Raw genomic sequence first — 17695 nt, forward strand, 5'->3', positions numbered from 1 at the left:
TCATTTGGGATTTTCTTATTGATATTAATCCAATAATACTTGATAAATTTATCATTTATAAATATGATTTATACTAAATCATAGACAATTTGACAAAATTGGTAATAATTTCATTGATATTAATAAGAGATTGATATGTAGTTCCTTATTTTGTATAATCTTTATCAGGTTAGGTATTGTAGCAGTTATCTATTGTTAAAATAATGCTGCCTAACAAGCAACCAGAAAGCCTGAGGTTTACAACAGTAGAAGGTTTATTGCTCATGTGACTGAGGTGATTCTGACATGGGCTGGGCTAGCCTAGACATCTGCAGTTCAACCAGTTGTTGGCTGGAGCACCTGGAACAACCAGGCTCTTTCCATGTGTCTGTCACCTTCTTATCATGTAATGCTGTTTTTGCAAGAAAAACTCACTCATGCAAGTTATTTAAAGCCTCAGCTTGCATCTCATTTACTGATATGGCCAAAGCAAGTCACACAACCAACGCTGAGTCAAAAGGGGAGAGCGTGGCAAAGTTGCATTTCTGCAACTATCTCAGTTTTCCCTCATGGCCGCAGTTACACACACCATTCCCACATGTAAAATATGCACATTCCCATCCCAAAGCCCTGCAAAATCTCAGTCAGGTTTAGGATTTCACAATCTAAGTAAAGTCTGGTTGTGCCTACTTTTTTTTTTTCTTTTAAGAGAGGGAGAGAGAGCATGTGCATGTGCACGGTGGGGGCTGGTGGGAGAGGGAGAGAGAGAATCCTAAGCAGGCTTCACACCCAGTGTGGAGTCTGATGCAGGGCTTAAACTCATGACCCTGAGATCAAGACCTGAGCTGAGATCAAGAGTTGGACACTCAACCGACTGAGCCACCCAGGCACCCCCTGGTTGTGCCTACTCTTGATCCAAAGACATATGAACCAAAAAGTCCAATTAGTTGCTTCTCAAATAGCCAACATAAGTGGGTGGAAACAAGGACAAGATCATTGCAAAAGCGCTATCATTTGGTAAGTGTAGGAATGAAAGCATATAGTAGTCACTTGCCCATAGCAATTCTAAAATCCCACTGGGAATGTATGAGCAGGTCCCCCTGCTCTAGAGATGAAGAATGGTTTGTGATTAAGGCCTAGTTCCTTGGGTATATGAATTATCTATTGCTGCATAATAGTAAGTAACTACTGTTACAACCACAAACTTAGTGGGTTAGCACAACACCCATGTATTATCCGAGTTTCTGTAGGTCAAGAATCTGGGTATGATTTACCTGGGTCCTCTAGTCCTCTGCTTCAGAATCTCTCACTAGGCTATAATCAAGTTGTTGGTCAGAGCTGGGGTCTCATCTGAGGCTTTACTACGGAAGGATTCACTTCCAAAGTCATGTGGATCCAGCTCCTTGTGAATTGCTGGACTGAGGGCCTCGATCATTTGATGGTCATTAGACAGAAGCTGCTCATTTCCCTGCCATGTGGGTCTCTCCATAGGGCAGCTTACTTCATCAAAGGTAGCAAGGGAGAGTCATTAGAGTCTGCTAGGAAGATAGCAGTTACGCTTATATGTAACATAATTACAGAAGTGACATACCATCACCTTGGCCGTTTTTTATTAGAATCGAGTTATAGGTCCTGCTCACGCTGAGGAGGCAGGAGTTACACAAGGGTGTGAATACTGGGAGGCAGGGATCACTGCAGGTCATTTTAGAGTTTATCTGCCACACTGAAAGTGGCATCCCAGTCCATTGTTCTCTGTGGCTCTTGGCTTCACCCTCTACATCTTTCACTTTGCATTGCCCTCCTTAAACACTTCTGAAGAGGGCACTGGAAAATATGCCTTCTGAACAACTTCCTCAACCTGCTTCCTGTCCAAAGAAAGTTGGGGGCCCAGATTCTTTTTACATTTTGTCCCTTTTAATCTAGGTTGATGTCACTTTTATTAGTATACCTCTCCAAAAAGTTCTGTGGAACTTCTGGGTCTGATTTGAATCCATTCTCTCCACCAAAAGCCATATCCAATCATTTTGAGATATCACTTGCTTAATCTGGGCTTAATCACTGATACTTTAGGTATCAAGCTGCTGTGGGACAAGAATCTTATACTTCCTGGAAGTCATTTTTAATCAACTGGAAAAGTCTGTTAGACAATGCCTTGATTCTTTCAGAGGTCTTAGCCAAGTGTCTTTCAGCCCTTGATTTTGTTTTTACCTAAAGCTGTATCATAAGTCTGATATCTTTATTGGCTTAAAGGGAGGGAGATGAGAAAGTTATTGCTCTAGCATCTTTACATTCCATCTAAATTCTACTTCAAATCTGGCTAGTTCTTTTCTGAGTAATAGTCAGCTGACATTTTCAACATTCTGCCTAGAAATATCTTCTCTCAAGCCCCAATGTTCAGGAGGTACATTTTCGGTCTTCCAAGTTACCACAGGTGCTCAGTTTCTTGGCATTTTTCAGCCTCCTAAAATAATTTTCTCACCATTTTTCCAAGCCCCACCCACAGCCCAGCACCAATGTCACATATAATGGTTTTTTGATTTGGCACCAATTTCTATATCAGTTATCTATTACTGTGAATAAATCACTTTAAAATCTCAATGCCTTAAAATAATAAACATGTATTTAGCTCATGAATCTGTAGATTGGACTTGGCTGGGCAGTGCTTCTGGTCTCATCTAGACCCACTCACATGTCTGGGATAGTCAGTTACCTTAATGGCTTTGGCCAGGCAAGGTTAGGCGCAAACATTTCATAACAAAGACAGAGCAAAATGAGAGACATCTCAATTGCATAAGGACTTTCCAAGGCAATGCTTGCATCTTGTTTGTGAAAATCCCATTGACCAAACTTGCATGGCCGAGCCCAGAGGTCAGACAGGGAGGGCACAACAAAACTTCATGGTCAAGTATATGGATATAGGGATAAGTGAAGAATTGGGGCTATTTTTGCAACCTAGTATTAGGAATCAATGTTATATTTGCTTCATAAAAATCTGGAAGTGTCGGGCCGCCTGGATGGCTCAGTCATTAAGCATCTGCCTTCCGGCTCAGGTCATGATGTCAGAGTCCTGGGATCAAGCCGCCCATCGGGCTCCTTGCTCAGCAGGAAGCCTGCTTCTCCCTCTCCCACTCCCCCTGCTTGTGTTTCCTCTCTCACTCTCTTTGTCAAATAAATAAATAAAATCTTTTTTAAAAAAATCTGGAAGTGTTTCTTCTTTTCCAATGTTCTGGAATACATTATATAGCAAAGGGATTAACTGAACAATGAAGGTTTGGTAGAATCCTCCTGTGAAACCATCTGAACTAGAGCCTTTTTCATATTATAGCTCTTTGATAATATTTTCTATTTCCCTTATGAAAATTAGTCTGCTTAAACTTTCTCTATTGGAGTCATTTTATTTTTTTTAAAGATTTTGTTTATTTATTTATTTGATGGAGGGAGACACAGTGAGAGAGGGAACACAAGCAGGGGGAGTGTGGGAGAGGGAGAAGCAGGCTTCCCATGGAGCAGGGAGCCTGACGTGGGGCTCGATCCCAGGACCCTGGGATTATGACCTGAGCTAAAGGCAGATGCTTAACAACTGAGCCACCCAGGTGCCCCTACTGGAGTCATTTTAGTTCATTAGGTCATTACCATTTCATCTAGGTTTCCAAATTATTTGCAGAGTTGTACAAAATAGTCCTTAAAACTAAAAATTATTGTTTTAATCTTAATTTTCCACTATCATTTTTATTTTTAATATTTCTACTTCCTCCCCCTTTTACTTAAGTTAGCTAGTGGTTTGTCTCTTTTGTTTTTCTTTTTTAAGATTTTTTAAATTTATTTAAGAGAGAGAGAGAGAGTGTGACCAGGGGGAGGGGCAGAGGGAGAGGGATAAGCAGACTCAGTGCTGAGCACAGAGCCTGATGTGGGGCTCTATCTCACGACCTGAGATCATGACCTGAGCCAAAATCAGTGGGACACTTAACCGACTGAGCCACCCAGGTGCCCCAATTGTTTTCAAATAATAAAAATATTCTTCATTAATTTTATTTTTTCCTGTTTTCCTAATGTGTGATTTTATCATTATTTCTTACACCCCTTCTTTTGTTCATTTTGTCCTTTTTCTTTGCTTTTGAGTTGTATTTTTATTTAAGTTTTATTCTTTCATCAATGTTACAGTATTTTAAAATTTTTATTTGAGTATAGTTGACATGTGTTATAGTATTTTAAAGCTATATTTCACCTATCAATGCTTTAATTATTTCTCACAGATTTAATTTTCAATCTTTTTTTAAAAGCTCTGAAATTTTGGTTTATATTTCCCCTTTGCCCCAAGAGTAATTCATAGAAAGTCTTTCTCCAGGTGAAACTTAAAAAAATGTATTTTATTAATTCCTCATTTTATTGCATTGTGATTAAAGAAGATTGTATTATCTGTATTTTGTGGAAAGTATACGTTTTCTTTGTGAAATAATAAATGGCCAATTTCTGTGAGTGAGAATAATAGGTATATCCTCAATTATGTATTATTATTCCTTATTATAAGATGCAAAGTTCAATATATATTCAGAAGCTATATAGATTCTGTTGGAATCTATAGGTGATATCAAAGAAAATAATTTAAAGTTGAAAAATGAAATAATTGAGGCTGTAACATTTGTACTAGTATACCTTCATTGTGAATTGTGACTTTTAGCATTACAGTGTCCTTCTTTGATTTGTCTAGTTGTCTCTTGAATTCTATCTTTGTCATATATCAATATTGTAATCTTGCTTTTTATGATTTGTATTTGCCTGGTATATTTTTGCCCACCTAATTTTTAGCTTTTATGGGTCAATTATTTTATTTTTTTTAAGATTTGTTTATTCATGAGAGACAGAGAGAGAGAGAGAAGCAAAGGCAGAGAGAGAAGCAGGCTCCCCATGGAGCAGGGAGCCCAATGAGGGACTTGATCACAGGACCCTGGGATCATGACCTGAGCCAAAGGCAGATGCTCAACTGACTGAGCCACCCAGGTGCCCAGATCATTTTAAATGTGTCTCCCGTAAATAACAGATAGTAAGATGCTGGTTTGTGAGCCAATCTGAACTTTTTTAAAGTTTTTATTTAAATCCCATTTAAATAAAACATACATATAACATATGTGTGATTTAAATAAAACATACATATAACATACATATATGTATGTTAACTTATACATAACTAATATTAGTTTCAGGTGTACAATATAGTGACTCAACACTTCCATACATCACCCTGTGCTCATCACAAGTGCCCTCCTTAATCCCTGTCACCTTTTTTCACTCATCCTCCTACCCACCTCCCCTCTGATAACCTCCAGTTTGTTCTCTATAGTTAAAGAGTCTGTTTCTTGAGGCACCTGGGTGGCTCAGTCAGTTAAGCATTCAACTTTTGATCTCAGCTCAGGTCTTGATCTCAGGGCTGTGAGTTCAAGCCCTGCATTGAGCTCCATGCTGGGTATGGAGCCTACTTTTAAAAAAAGAGAGAGAGGGCGCCTGGGTGGCTCAGTAGGTTAAGCGACTGCCTTCGGCTCAGGTCGTGATTCTGGAGTCCCAGGATCGAGTCCCACGTTGGGCTCCCTGCTCAGCAGGGAGTCTGCTTCTCCCTCTGACCCTCTTCCCTCTCGTGCTCTTTCTCTCTCTCTCAAATGAATAAATAAAATCTTTAAAAAAATAAAATAAAAAAATAAAAAAGAGAGAGAGAGTCCATTTCTTGGTTTGCCTTTCTTTTTTTTCCCCTTTGTTCATTTTTGAACTTTTTTTTAATAGATGAGTTGAGCCTTTTAGTTTATTAATTTGATTCTATGCTTTTTATTATATATTTACTGTGTATGATGCTACATTCACTGCATTTTTCACTGTGATTTATTGCTTTTATTATTGTTTCTTTGAGCATTGAGGGAGATTTCTATCTTCTAGTGATTATCGTTGTACCTTTATATAATTCTTTGTCTCTTTTTTTCCTTACTTAAGCCCCAACTATTTGGTTTGTCAACTTTAAATGATGCCCTTTGGGCACCTGGGTGGCTCAGTTGGTTGAGCGACTGCCTTCCGCTCAGGTCATGATCCTGGAGTCCTAGGATCGAGTCCCGCATCGGGTTCCCTGCTCAGTGGGGAGTCTGCTTCTCCCTCTGACCCTCCCCCGCCATGTGCTTTCTCTCTCTCTCAAAAATAAATAAATAAATCTTTAAAAAAAAAGGAATGAGAACTTTCTCTAAAAAAAAATAAATGATGCCCTTTGCCTTGTAATACTGCCTTTGCAACAAAGCCCACTTTGTACTGTCCTCCCCCTCTCCCTCCTTTTTCACTTATTTCATTGTTACTTCTACCTTGTCAAAGAATATCATTTGATACTATTCTTTCACCCCAGCTCCTCTTTCATTTTGGTTTTAAATCTGAAACTAAAGATACTCAATGCTCACCACCAGTCCTTTTGCTGAAGTTCCCCAATTATCTCCTAGTTGGTTGAAGCTTTTTAGTAAGATCCTCAGGGATTATGAGTACAATATTTCCTGAGCTCTCACATGATTAAAACTTACATGTATCCTTGATAGTTAAAGGACAGCTTAGCTTGATACAAACACTTAGTCTGAGTTCCTATTTTTTTTCTTTATACTTCTTGAAAATGTTGCTCCACCACTACTTGCTTTTTGAGAAGTCTGATGCCGACCTGACCTTTCCTTTGTAAGAGACTAGCTCTTTTGGTCTAGTCTTTTCCTCACCTTCAAAATTTAATAGTTTGCCAGGATATATCTCAGTTGATCATTCTGGGTCAACTTTTCTATGTAAGAAAGGGGCCCTTTCAAGATAAAGATTTAGGTCTTCTTTTTGCTTTTTCAGAAATTTCTCCTGGGGCAGTTTTGTTTTTTAAAGATTTTATTTATTTATTTGTCAGAGAGAGAGAGCACAAGGAGGGGGAGTGGCAGGCAGAGGGAGAAGCAGGCTCCCCGCTGAGCAGGAAGCCTGATACAGGACTTGATCTCAGGACCCTGGGATCATGACCTGAGCCAAAGGCAGACGCTTCACTGACTGAGTCACCCAGGTGTTCCTCTCCTGGGGCAGTTTTAAGTATTAAGCAATTCCACTGCCTTCTTTTTTGGTAGCTTCTGGGAGCTCCAATTTTGCCTGTGTTACTTCTTCTTTACCTATCATTTTCGTTCTGGACCTTTTCAGCTCTTCCTCTGTATTTTTTGCTGTCTTAGCTTTTGTCATTCCCAACTTCTATAATGCTTTACTGTACTTGTAGTCATCTCTATTTTTATTTGAATATGTTGTGATTTTGTCTTCATATCTATGATGATTTTAATTTTTTGTTCAAATTGTTTCCCAAACTTGGTCATTTCTCTTTTCACATATCCCTGTTGCTTTTTCATTTTTTTTTTAAGATTTTATTTATTTACTTGACACAGAGAGAAAGATAGCGAGAGAGGGAACACAAGCAAGGGGAGTGTGAGAGGGAGAAGCAGGCTTCCTGCAGAGCAGGGAGCCCGATGCAGGGCTCGATCCCAGGACCCTGGGATCATGACCTGAGCCGAAGGCAGATGCTTAACAACTGAGCCACCCAGGTGCCTCGCTTTTTCATTTTTATTCTGAGTTTTAAATTTTCTGAACTGTATCTTTCATATCCACAATTGTTTCAAAATTTATTTTAGAGTTCATGTTGGAGGGTTGTTACAGTTTACTCTCTTTTGTTCTCTTTATTTTGGAGTATTTCATCAGCTTGAAAAGTTATGATTCTCACTTTGTTTTCTTCCTGTATTTGTATACACAGTGAATTCCTTGTTCTATTTATGTTGACATGCTTGCAATAACAGGCAACCCTATGGGGGCAGAGGTAAAATGGGAAATGGATTGATTGAGTGGCTTTCACTGTTTCTTGGTCCAAGAGAATCTTTTTCTGTTGGTCGATGTTGTAAAATTTCTTTAATGAGTAATATCTAGGTAGTAGGGGTGGGAAAGTTGTCCATTTTCTTCTGAATCTTTGACTTGCCATTAATAAAATAGGCTGTTATCTTCAGCTTTCTGCTTTCTTTCTCTCCTTCAACCACCAAACCTGCTAGGGACACCACTTCCTTTCAAGATGACTTCATCTCTCTCAGAAGTGATGCTGCTGGTCCCACTCATTTTCTAAACCTCTTCCTTTGACGTCCCCCTCTCCACTGCCTTGATCGACCAGGTCCCAGACCTGGTTTGCAGCATTCTTCCACTCTGGATGGAAACCACAAGTAGTCTGGTTTAACTGAAGTTCCAATTTAGGCAAGGGCTTGCAGCAGAGGTAAAATTTGAGGGATTCTCAATTTGAGGGAAGCAGATCACGCAGGACTTTATCTGTAGGCTTTTGTGATACGTTGAGCAAGGAATAAAGGGATCCAAAGTAAAACGGGAGGGAAGGAGAGAAAGGAACTGCTTTAGGAGTTAGCAAAGGAATAACCAAACTCACTTGGTGACTGATCTGACATGGCAAAGGGGGAGGACATCTGAATTTGAGGTTTGGGTTCTTCAATGAATGGATGGATGAACAGTGGTGCCAGTTCACTGAAACAGGAACACGAGAGGAGGAGGTTTGGGGAAGGGCAAGGGAAGATAAGTGGAGTCTGAAGCACCGCCCTGAGACTTCTAATAGACTCCAAGGAAAGTTCTGGATGGAAGCATAGGTCTGGGTGTTCCTGGCACAGAAGCAGTGGTTGAAACCCAAGAAAAGACGAAATCATCCAACAAGAGAGGACAGAATGGGAGAGAAAGAGAGATGAGGATAAAAATTTGGGGACCAGCAATAATTAAGGACTACACAGAGCATTACTATCAGTAAAGAAGAAGGAAGGAAAGCTCAGGAAAGCAGGAGAAAAGTTGGAAAGAGTGACTATCAAAAAAGAAGACAAGGGCAGAAATAATTACTGTAATGGATTAAAATACATAAAATATATTAAATGTATGGTATTGACACTAAAAATAAAAACCTACTTGCTGTTAGAGGATGCTTGGGAATCAACCCATTATTTTGAAAACTGGTGAACAGAGGAAAGTATTTATCCAGCCTCTCCTAGCCCCTTTGGGTAATTGGACAGGGAATGTCTCTCACACAGAAGAATTCTGGGTAATAAATGAAGAGGAATAACAAAATTGTATCCCTAGTGAACTAATGGAGCTAGGCTTGAACATCCCCCAAATGAGATAAAACCAGACATATGTGCCTCCCAATGGAAGAACACAACACCATTTTATGAAATTGTCTGACATAAAAAGGGAAATCATCACACGTGCATCGGATCAAGACTCTAGGTCAGTGGTTATGAACCAGGGGCAATTTTGCCTTCCCATCCCCACCAGGAGATAATGTGGCAATGCCTGGAGACATTTTGAATTGTCATGACTTGGGGAGGGCGTGCTACTGGCATCTGGTGGGTCGAGGCCAGCGACCCTGCTGCCCCCCCACAACCAAAACTTACCCAGCCCCAAATGTCAATAGTACTGCGGTTGAGGAGCTCTGTATTAGATCCAATCACCAATTTATAGGAAATACAGAGGATAGAGAATATGTTAAATGACACCCCGGAAAAAGAATCAACAAAATCCAGAATTAGAGAAATGCTCCCTGAAGGAAGGGATGGAGGGAGGGAGGTGCTGCCCTGTACTACCTGGGAGAGGGCCCCTGCAAGTGGTCTGGTGTGCCAGGGAGTCAGGCAGCCTGTGGGCAGAGCTGATGGGAGGGGACAGGAAGCTTGGTCATCAGCCCTGTCAAGCTTCTTGGGTGGGAGGTAATGAGTTACAAAAGGTGGGCATGGGGAGGGAGGAGAGATCACGGAAGATGAGGGGACAGAAACTGGGAGGTGAGAAGGGCAAAAACTTGACGGAGGGGTTAGCACGGGGAAGACAAGAAAGGAAGACACTAGGAAGCCCTTCAGACACTGAAATGAGGAGGGAGGAAGCAGCTGAGGAGGTCATCGTTGGAGGAGGGAGGATGGACCACAGGGTCACAGTAGCGGGGGAGGGGGGCAGGTGGCTGTGGGTTACAGTTTGAGGAGAAGTAGCCAAAGAGTCAGAGTTGGGGAAGAGGCTGCTAGGGTGGGGGTATGGGGGATAGCTTTGTCTCCCCTGTTCTGCTGATTAGGTCCCTATATTAGCTTTACTTCTGCATTTGAAAGGGGAAAAGTCACCAATTTTTACTGGACATATCCCAGACTCACAGTTTTATCTTGCCTCCCAAGATAAAGGACAGGAAAAGACAGATGCTTTCCTGCCCTGGGCACAAGGGCACAGAATCAGCCCATTTATGTTCAGGAAGATGTGCTAAGGTGGGCTTCAGGTGGTCCCGGGCAGGGCTGGAGCACCGCAAGGAGTCAGGTGGGCAGGCAGAGTCACTCAGGACAGGGAAGAGGGTCCCTGCTGTCCAGGAGGAGCACGGCGTCAAGTGGGACCAGTGAGCCTAGGCAGCCAGGGCTAATAGGGGTACCTGGGCCTGAGGAATTCACTCTGGAGGCCCCCGGGTCTGGGACAGGATTCTCTGCTCAAGCTTGGCATATTGCGGGAGAAGGGCCTCGTAGACCTGGAGGGGCAGAAAGAGCAGTTTAAGAATGGGGAGGCATCTCTTAGCAACTTGCAATTTTTAAAATATTAGCATCCCATTTACTTGCAATTTAAGTGTCTGTGCTGGGCAAAGGAAAGGAAGCATCAAGTCTCAAAAGAGGAAAAGCTAGTAGTTCTCAAACCTACAGTTTAAGATTTTTTAAAAATGCAAATTAGGACCAAAAAATTTGTTATCAAATCTACAAAATTTTTAAAAATTCTGGTGAAGGTACCTGGAAATGCTGGCTTATCGCACAGCTGGTGAAGTTGGTGGTGCAACCCTTCTGGAAATCAACTTGACTGTACGTTGGTATTAAAGGGCTTGAAAATGCCCATAGCCTTCGAACCATTTATTCTACTTCTGCAAAGCTCTCCTAAGGAAACCATCCTAAATGTAGGGTGCCGCACCTGACTAACCGTCCAGTCTCCTAAGACTACCATGCGCCACACCCTGGCCCTCAACAGGACACACTGGAGAAACATACCTGTTGGCACAGTGGCTGCAGGTGCTTCTCTTCAATGAAAGACCGCATAGCGGTCCTTATAGCAGTTTGCACAAGTGTCCAGGAAACAGTCTCCCTGCGCCCCATGTTACAGCTCAGGTGCAAGGAGGTGAAATCCACATCATACAGATGCAAGAACCACCCTGGCTTTGAAACCTCATGCCCCACAGGAGTATCTCTTTTAACAACTCCATGAGACGTCACTGGACTCAGGGAAGCCCTAAGTATGACTTCCCATCAGGTATATATGGTTTTCCCACTCCAGACGCAGTGCCCTAATTAAAGGCCATTTTTACATAAGCAATGCTGTGTACCCATACTGTGACATTCCAAAGGAAACAGAGCTAGAAGTAACCGAAGTTCAAATTCTCATGCAGAACAGGAAATGGTTTTGTTAACCTTTTACCCACATAATTTTCAGTGCAGTAATTAAAAGAGTAGAGGGGCACCTGGGTGGCTCAGTTGGTTAAGTGTCTGCCTTCGGCTTAGGTCGTGGTCCCAGGGTCCTGGGATAGAGCCCTGCATCGGGCTCCCTGCTCAGTGGGGAGTCTGTTTCTCCCTCTGCTCCTCACATCTAGAGCGGCTCCTCACCCCGCTTGTGCTCTCTCTCTCTCTCAAGTAAATGGGTAAAATCTTTAAAAAAAATAATAATAAACTAGAAGCAACTGCTCTAAGACATATAAAACGCACAAGTAAATTATGGTTCATTAGCCAGAGAGAATATTATGCAGTCATTAAAAATAATGTATATGCTCATTTTTAAGAATATAAATACTCATGTTGTACTGTAGTGTTTTTTTTTTTTTGAGTGGGCTACAAAATTATATATACAGTGTGCTGGGTAATCAACCCAAACCAAAAACCAATAAGGGAAAAAGGTTTTTAAAAAGATTTTATTTTTGAATAATCTCTACACCCAACGTGGGGCTCAAACTCAGAACTCCTAGATCAAGAGTCCCACGCTCCACCAACTGAGCCAGCCAGGCACCCTTCACAACCCCACATTCTTAAACTTCCTTCCCCACTCCTTTAAAAAAAACAAAACAAAACAAAACAAAACCTGTTTTCACTTGTGACTCTATAAGCCTTGCCTGAGAAATGTGGACACTTCAGGTGAGCACATGGTGTCTTGTAGACAAGGGACCCAGATGTCCTTGCAACTCACAAACACCACTACTAGTTCATTCCAATCCCACTCCTTCCTTTGGCTTAATTAGCTCCAAAGTCAAGTACTCTAGTAACTGATTTTGCACCCAGGGCCCACTCTTGGCGCATCTGGGGCCACTCGGTGAAGGTGACAGAGAACAGAGAACTCATGGGGAGCTTGGATCTTGTCTGTCAAGAGGAAACTGCAATATTCAGCTGAGCCGAGAGAAAACACTGGTACAGTTTTGAGTTTGTACTTGAGCACAACCACTACTGTACATACCATAGAGAGAACACAGAGGATGCTCCCCTGCTCCCAAGTTTACAAACCAGTCCTCCAATAGCTCATTACACCAACAGTCATAGACTGTTGCTGCTTGCAACCTGGTGTTACGAAGGATTCTGAGGTTGCACTTGGGTTGACGGGTAGAGAGTTCCAGGAGCCTTTAGTGACTTTGGTCATGGGCGAGCCAGGGAAGGTGGGGGACACACACAGAGTGTTTGCTGCCTATAAGGAGACAGGTGCAGCTGCCCTAAAGCTTTCCCCAGCTACCTTCTCCCTCGTGGGCCTCCTTCTAGAGGACAAAGGAGCCAGAAACTACCCTAGCCTTTCTTACAACCAAGGGTGACCATATGACCAAGTAGCCGTCTGGTGGGGGAGTTGAGAGAAATAGACCAGGATTCTCTCCCTGATGAGCAAGAAGTGCGTGAGAAGGGGCTGCCCAACGCCACGCCCTCACTCCTGCCTATGGCTACAGTGGTGGGGGAGCGGGATGTTTGGAGAAGCGGCAGACATCCCGTGATCATCAGGAGCACATCTAGAGCGGCGCCACCCAACACCATAGCCATAAGTCATTCAAGCCTGGGGGCACTTGAACTGGGACTCGCGCTACAAGCCCAAAATGCACCTCGGATTTCAAAAGCTTCATACAAAACAGAGGAATGTAAAATAGCACATTGGCAATTTTTCTTTTCTTTTTTTTTTTTAGATTTTTCTTTATTTATTTGAGAGAGAGAGAGAGCACATGAGAAGGGGGAGGGTCAGAGGGAGAAGCAGCCTCCCCACCCAGCAGGGAGCCCGACATTGGCAATTGTTCTTATTGATTACCTGTTGAAATAGCAATATTTCAGACATACTAGATTAGATAAAAAATGTCTTTAAAGTTAGTCATTTCTTTATTTTTACTTTTTTTTCTTTTTTAATGAGACTACTAGAAAATTGGAAATGACATAGGTGGTTCTCATGGTGCCACTGTCTGTTGCTGATCTGTAGAACTGCAGGGACTATGACCCAGAGCCCTGACATTGTGGAACCATGGAACCAGCGCCACAACTACCTTCAGACTTCTTGTTACATAATGAAGCCATTCTAGTCAGGGAGTCTTTTCAAACTTCACAAAGAGTGGGTTAAAAGTAGGCAGGACCAGATGTTGTCCCCACTTCACTGATGCAGAAACAGGCTCAGAGATGAGAAATGCTGTTCAAGGTCATATGACGGTCATATGCTGAAGGAAAGGCTGGATAAGAATGAAAACCCAAAGGCCCTTTCTATCAGTTTAGGGTCTTCCTACTGCATTGAGCTGGCTCTTAAAGGTAAGGACACATGACATAAGGACAAAGTAATAAAAGTTTGGGCACACCTACACGTGTGGGTTACGTAGTCACCTGGAAACTGGGAGCTTCTGCTCCCAGATATGTTGGGAGATAATTCTCCATGGTGTTTCTATGTGACTGGTGACAGCCTTTGTTGCAGACTATCTTCTCAATGTTTGTATGACAAATAGCATTGGAAGATAGAGATAGAGTCGTCCTCTGGGGCAGAAGGAAAATTTATTTGCTGATCAGGCTAGTACAGATAATGTCTCCCTCGAGGGCAAAGGTTGGGAAGATCTGCTTGCAGCTCCTTTATAAGTTGGGAGTTTCCTAAGCTTGGGTTCACTCAGTTTTGATGCAGACACAGCGTGTGCACAGTTATCCTCCTGGGCCCACTCCACATCATCCAATGGCACTTCAGGGCCAAGGAAATCTGGTGCAAGCATGAAGTTCATGCTGCCTGCTACATCAGTAATAATGCCCTCTGTCTGCGCAGCCCTGCCGCTGGGCTGCAAGAACCTTCTGGGAACAGGAACAGAGGTACGGTGGATGCTATGGCATACCACCCAGATTGCCCTTCAAGAATGAAGACCTTATTCTCCCAGCCCTCAGCTGACGGCCCCCTTTGGGGATGGCTTTGGCTAGAGAGTGCTGCCTTACCCCATCCTGGGGTGGCCTGCATATAGACACCGGCTGACATAAGGTATAACGGCCCGGCCCCCTTACCCCAGCTAGGTTAAAGTCCAAAGAGTCAGCCCAGCTTCAGGACTCCCTCTAGGACTGGCTGAGGGCTCCAGGGAGATTGCCCTGGGTTTCACCTCCTCCCTCTGCCCCATCCTGCCTCCTCATTTCCCCCTCCACAGATATAGATCCCAAGAGCACCCCCAATAAATGTCCTACACCCTAATTGGCATCTCAGGGTCTGCTTTCCAGAGAACCCAAGCTGTAACAAGCGGGGTCTGCCTTCCCAGGGATTTCCTGGCCTGGGGAACCGCACACCTGTCTTGGATCCAGAATTCAGATCTGAGAGCTAGAAACGTAGCACTTCTTACGCTTAAGTGACAGAATCTTTCTGTGGCTTCTGTAACCCGTGAAATGTAAGGGCCCATCCTGAAGGCATATGGAACACTGAAGATACACCCAGCAATCGATCTGACCCCTGGGGCTATAAAATCAGCAGGATCTATAAATCTCAGTTGACAACCTGGCTCCCTTTTGCTCTGTTTCCTTGACAATTAAAAAACCAAAAAGTAGGATTTCCCCATTAGCTGAACACATCAACTTTAAGTGACAGAGCAAAACTTACCTTTTGGAAAAAAGAACCTACAGTTGACCTTGAACATCATGGGTTTGAACTGTGCAGGTCCAAGTACAGGTGGATTTTTTTCGATAGAGTAGATGGTAAATGCATTTTGCTTATTATTTTCTTTTCTCTAGTTTATTTCATTTTAATAATACAGTATATAACACATACAATATATAAAATATGTAGTAATTGACTATGTTATCAGTAAGGCTTCTGGTCAGCAGTGGGCTATTAGCAGTTATGGGGGGAGTCAAAAGTTATACGTACATTTTCGTGTCTGCAAGGGGATTGGCACCCGTCACCCATGTTGTTCAAGAGTTAACTGTGGTTGGTTTTCACAATGCAAAGGCTATGACCAAATTCTGATGGTCTCTCACCTGAGCAGCTCCTGGGGTTGGGGTAGCAGCTAATCTGGGATTTGGGGCTAACTTCACAACCTCTGAAAAGGGCACGTCTGTTCCAGCTGCAAGGCCCAGGAGAGAAAGCTCATTTCACATCAGTGCATGTTGCAAATGAAGACATTAACTGAAAATAGCATCTTATCTCTGGGGTGATAAAATATTCTAAAACAGGATTATGGTGATGGTTGCACAACTCAGTAAATTTACTAAAAAAAAATCACTGAATTGTACACTTAAAATTGGGTGACGTTTATGCCATATAAATTGTGTCTCGGTAAAACTGTTCGAGAAAAAGAGAGAGAGAGAAGAGAGAAATTTGATGTGTAGACCTCTCCCCAGCAAGGCCTAGTTTGTCTTGCTCAGCGGGACAGCACCTGTCACAGCAGGGCAGCTAGCCCCTGGCACCTGACAGGAGAACTTACCTGCCTCTCGTCCCTCACCTGGCCCCACTCCCCATGGCTCAGTGCACCGAAGCCACCCCAGGCTTCTTACGATTCCTTCTACCTCAGCCTTTTCACTGTGTCGAGTGTCCCGGTCTCCTCTCTTCACAGACCTACACTCTTCTCAGACCAGCTGCTGCCCACAATGTCCCTTGTTCCGAGGCTCCCTAACCCTCTACCCCTAAGTACCATCTGCTGTCCTCAGAAACTTTGTACAATTTCTGGCCCCAGATTTAAGGTCCCTCCCTTGCTGAGCTCCCAAAGCTCTGTGAAGCCAGGGACTGGGTCTCCAGAAGAGCCCTGGGGCCTCGCACACCGCCTGCATACCCGAGGCACTCAATAAATACTCCCCAAGCAAATGAGCGCAGGGCTGGAGAGGAAGGGAGGCTGCTGTCGGGGGTCAGGAAAAGTGAGGAATTTCTAGGCGGGTTAGGGAGTACTATCAGATAGGCAGGGAAACACAGGACCACTTGGAGTGAGGCAGGGCCCGGGGAAGACACGAGGTTTCCAAGCAGATGTTGGGATATCTCGGCTCAGAGCTGTATGGGAACAGGGGGTGGGGGGGGGGAGCAGAGAGACCAATCAAAAGACACTGGTCCCTTGGCCACTCATTCAGAGACCGCCTATGTGTGAGGTTCAGCCTGGATGCGGCTGGGGAGAAGAGATGTGAAGTGGCTGAGACACCTCAGGGTGAGGACCGGTGTGCTTGGATTTAGCCTGGGCTTCAGTTTTGGAGGGCAGAGTGGGCAGTACCCCAGATAACCTCTGGCAACGCAATAGGCACAGAAAAGGAAAAATAAAAAAGAAATGCAGTGCCACATAGTAGTGGAGTCCCTAAAGGGCAGTGCCTTTCCTGCTTTAGAAGGAGGAGTGAGACGTGGGCTCTGGGCTTCTCATGGGCAGCACTAAGGGCCAGAAGATTATGGAACAGTATTTTCAAGGTGCTGAGGGAAAGTATTTTGAAGTTAGAGTCCTTTGCCCAAACAAGGTAACATTCCTTTTTTTTCTTTTTAAGATTATTTATTTATTTATTTATTTGAAAGAGAGAGGGAGAGCACAAGTGGGGGGAGGAGCAGAGGGAGAGGATGAAGCAGACTCCCCACGAAGCAGGGAGCCCGACATGGGGCTCGATCCCAGGACACGGGGCTCGATCCCAGCCAAAGTCAGATGCTGAACCGACTGAGCCACCCAGGCACCCCACAAGGTAGCATTCTTTTGGAGGGTGAAACAAAGCCCACGCTGGACATGTAAGGCCTCTAAAGTTATCACCTACTGAATTCTCTCTTAAACTTACCGAGGTTGTAGAGTCCAACAAAACTATCATGGAAAAGAAAAAGGAGAAAGAAACTGCAGGGAATTAGGAAGAGAGAGAGAGGAATTCATAGGGAAGTGCAAACAAAAGCCAATATGATGTAAGTTTAATTAAAAACACAACCTGGAAATAAATTACCCAGTGATCTTGACACAGGAGGTGGCATGAGGTGGGGTGAGGAAGATAGGGTAGACAGGGAGGGGGGTAAAAGAGCAGGAGGTTAATTATTAAGAGAAGGATCTGGTCCCTGATTAATTCTCAATGTTGATAGAAACATGTAAGTTTAAATAGGTGTGTTAAAAAGTGAAGAGCAAATGCATGAAAAGAACTGCCAGAGGAAAGAGAGACCTTGAGGTAAATGGGCAGCTGGAGGAGCAGTCTGAGCAGGCAGGGGACAGGGCAAATTGACTAAATGGGCCCCTTGTGGGCATGGGCAGCTCCCAGGAGAA

General features: G+C 43.4%; 1 protein-coding gene across 1 annotated transcript in view; it reads right to left on the minus strand.

Moving 5' to 3' along the window:
- Positions 1 to 6878: 6878 nt before the first annotated feature.
- The window catches only part of XYLB (xylulokinase), a 52373-nt gene continuing 41556 nt past the window's right edge, over positions 6879 to 17695 (minus strand). Inside the window, exons 18-19 of the mRNA XM_028107111.2 lie at positions 15471 to 15556; positions 6879 to 10525 (exon numbers count right to left, since the gene is read on the minus strand). Of these exons, the coding sequence (XP_027962912.1) occupies positions 10448 to 10525; positions 15471 to 15556 (164 nt within the window). The 3' untranslated portion in view covers positions 6879 to 10447. The remainder of the gene's footprint in view (positions 10526 to 15470; positions 15557 to 17695) is intronic.

This window comes from Eumetopias jubatus, unplaced genomic scaffold, assembly GCF_037043125.1.
Source record: "Eumetopias jubatus isolate StellerSeaLion01/CBP00866 unplaced genomic scaffold, mEumJub1_p1.0 scaffold_1, whole genome shotgun sequence".
Classification (NCBI taxonomy): Eukaryota; Metazoa; Chordata; class Mammalia; order Carnivora; family Otariidae; genus Eumetopias; species Eumetopias jubatus.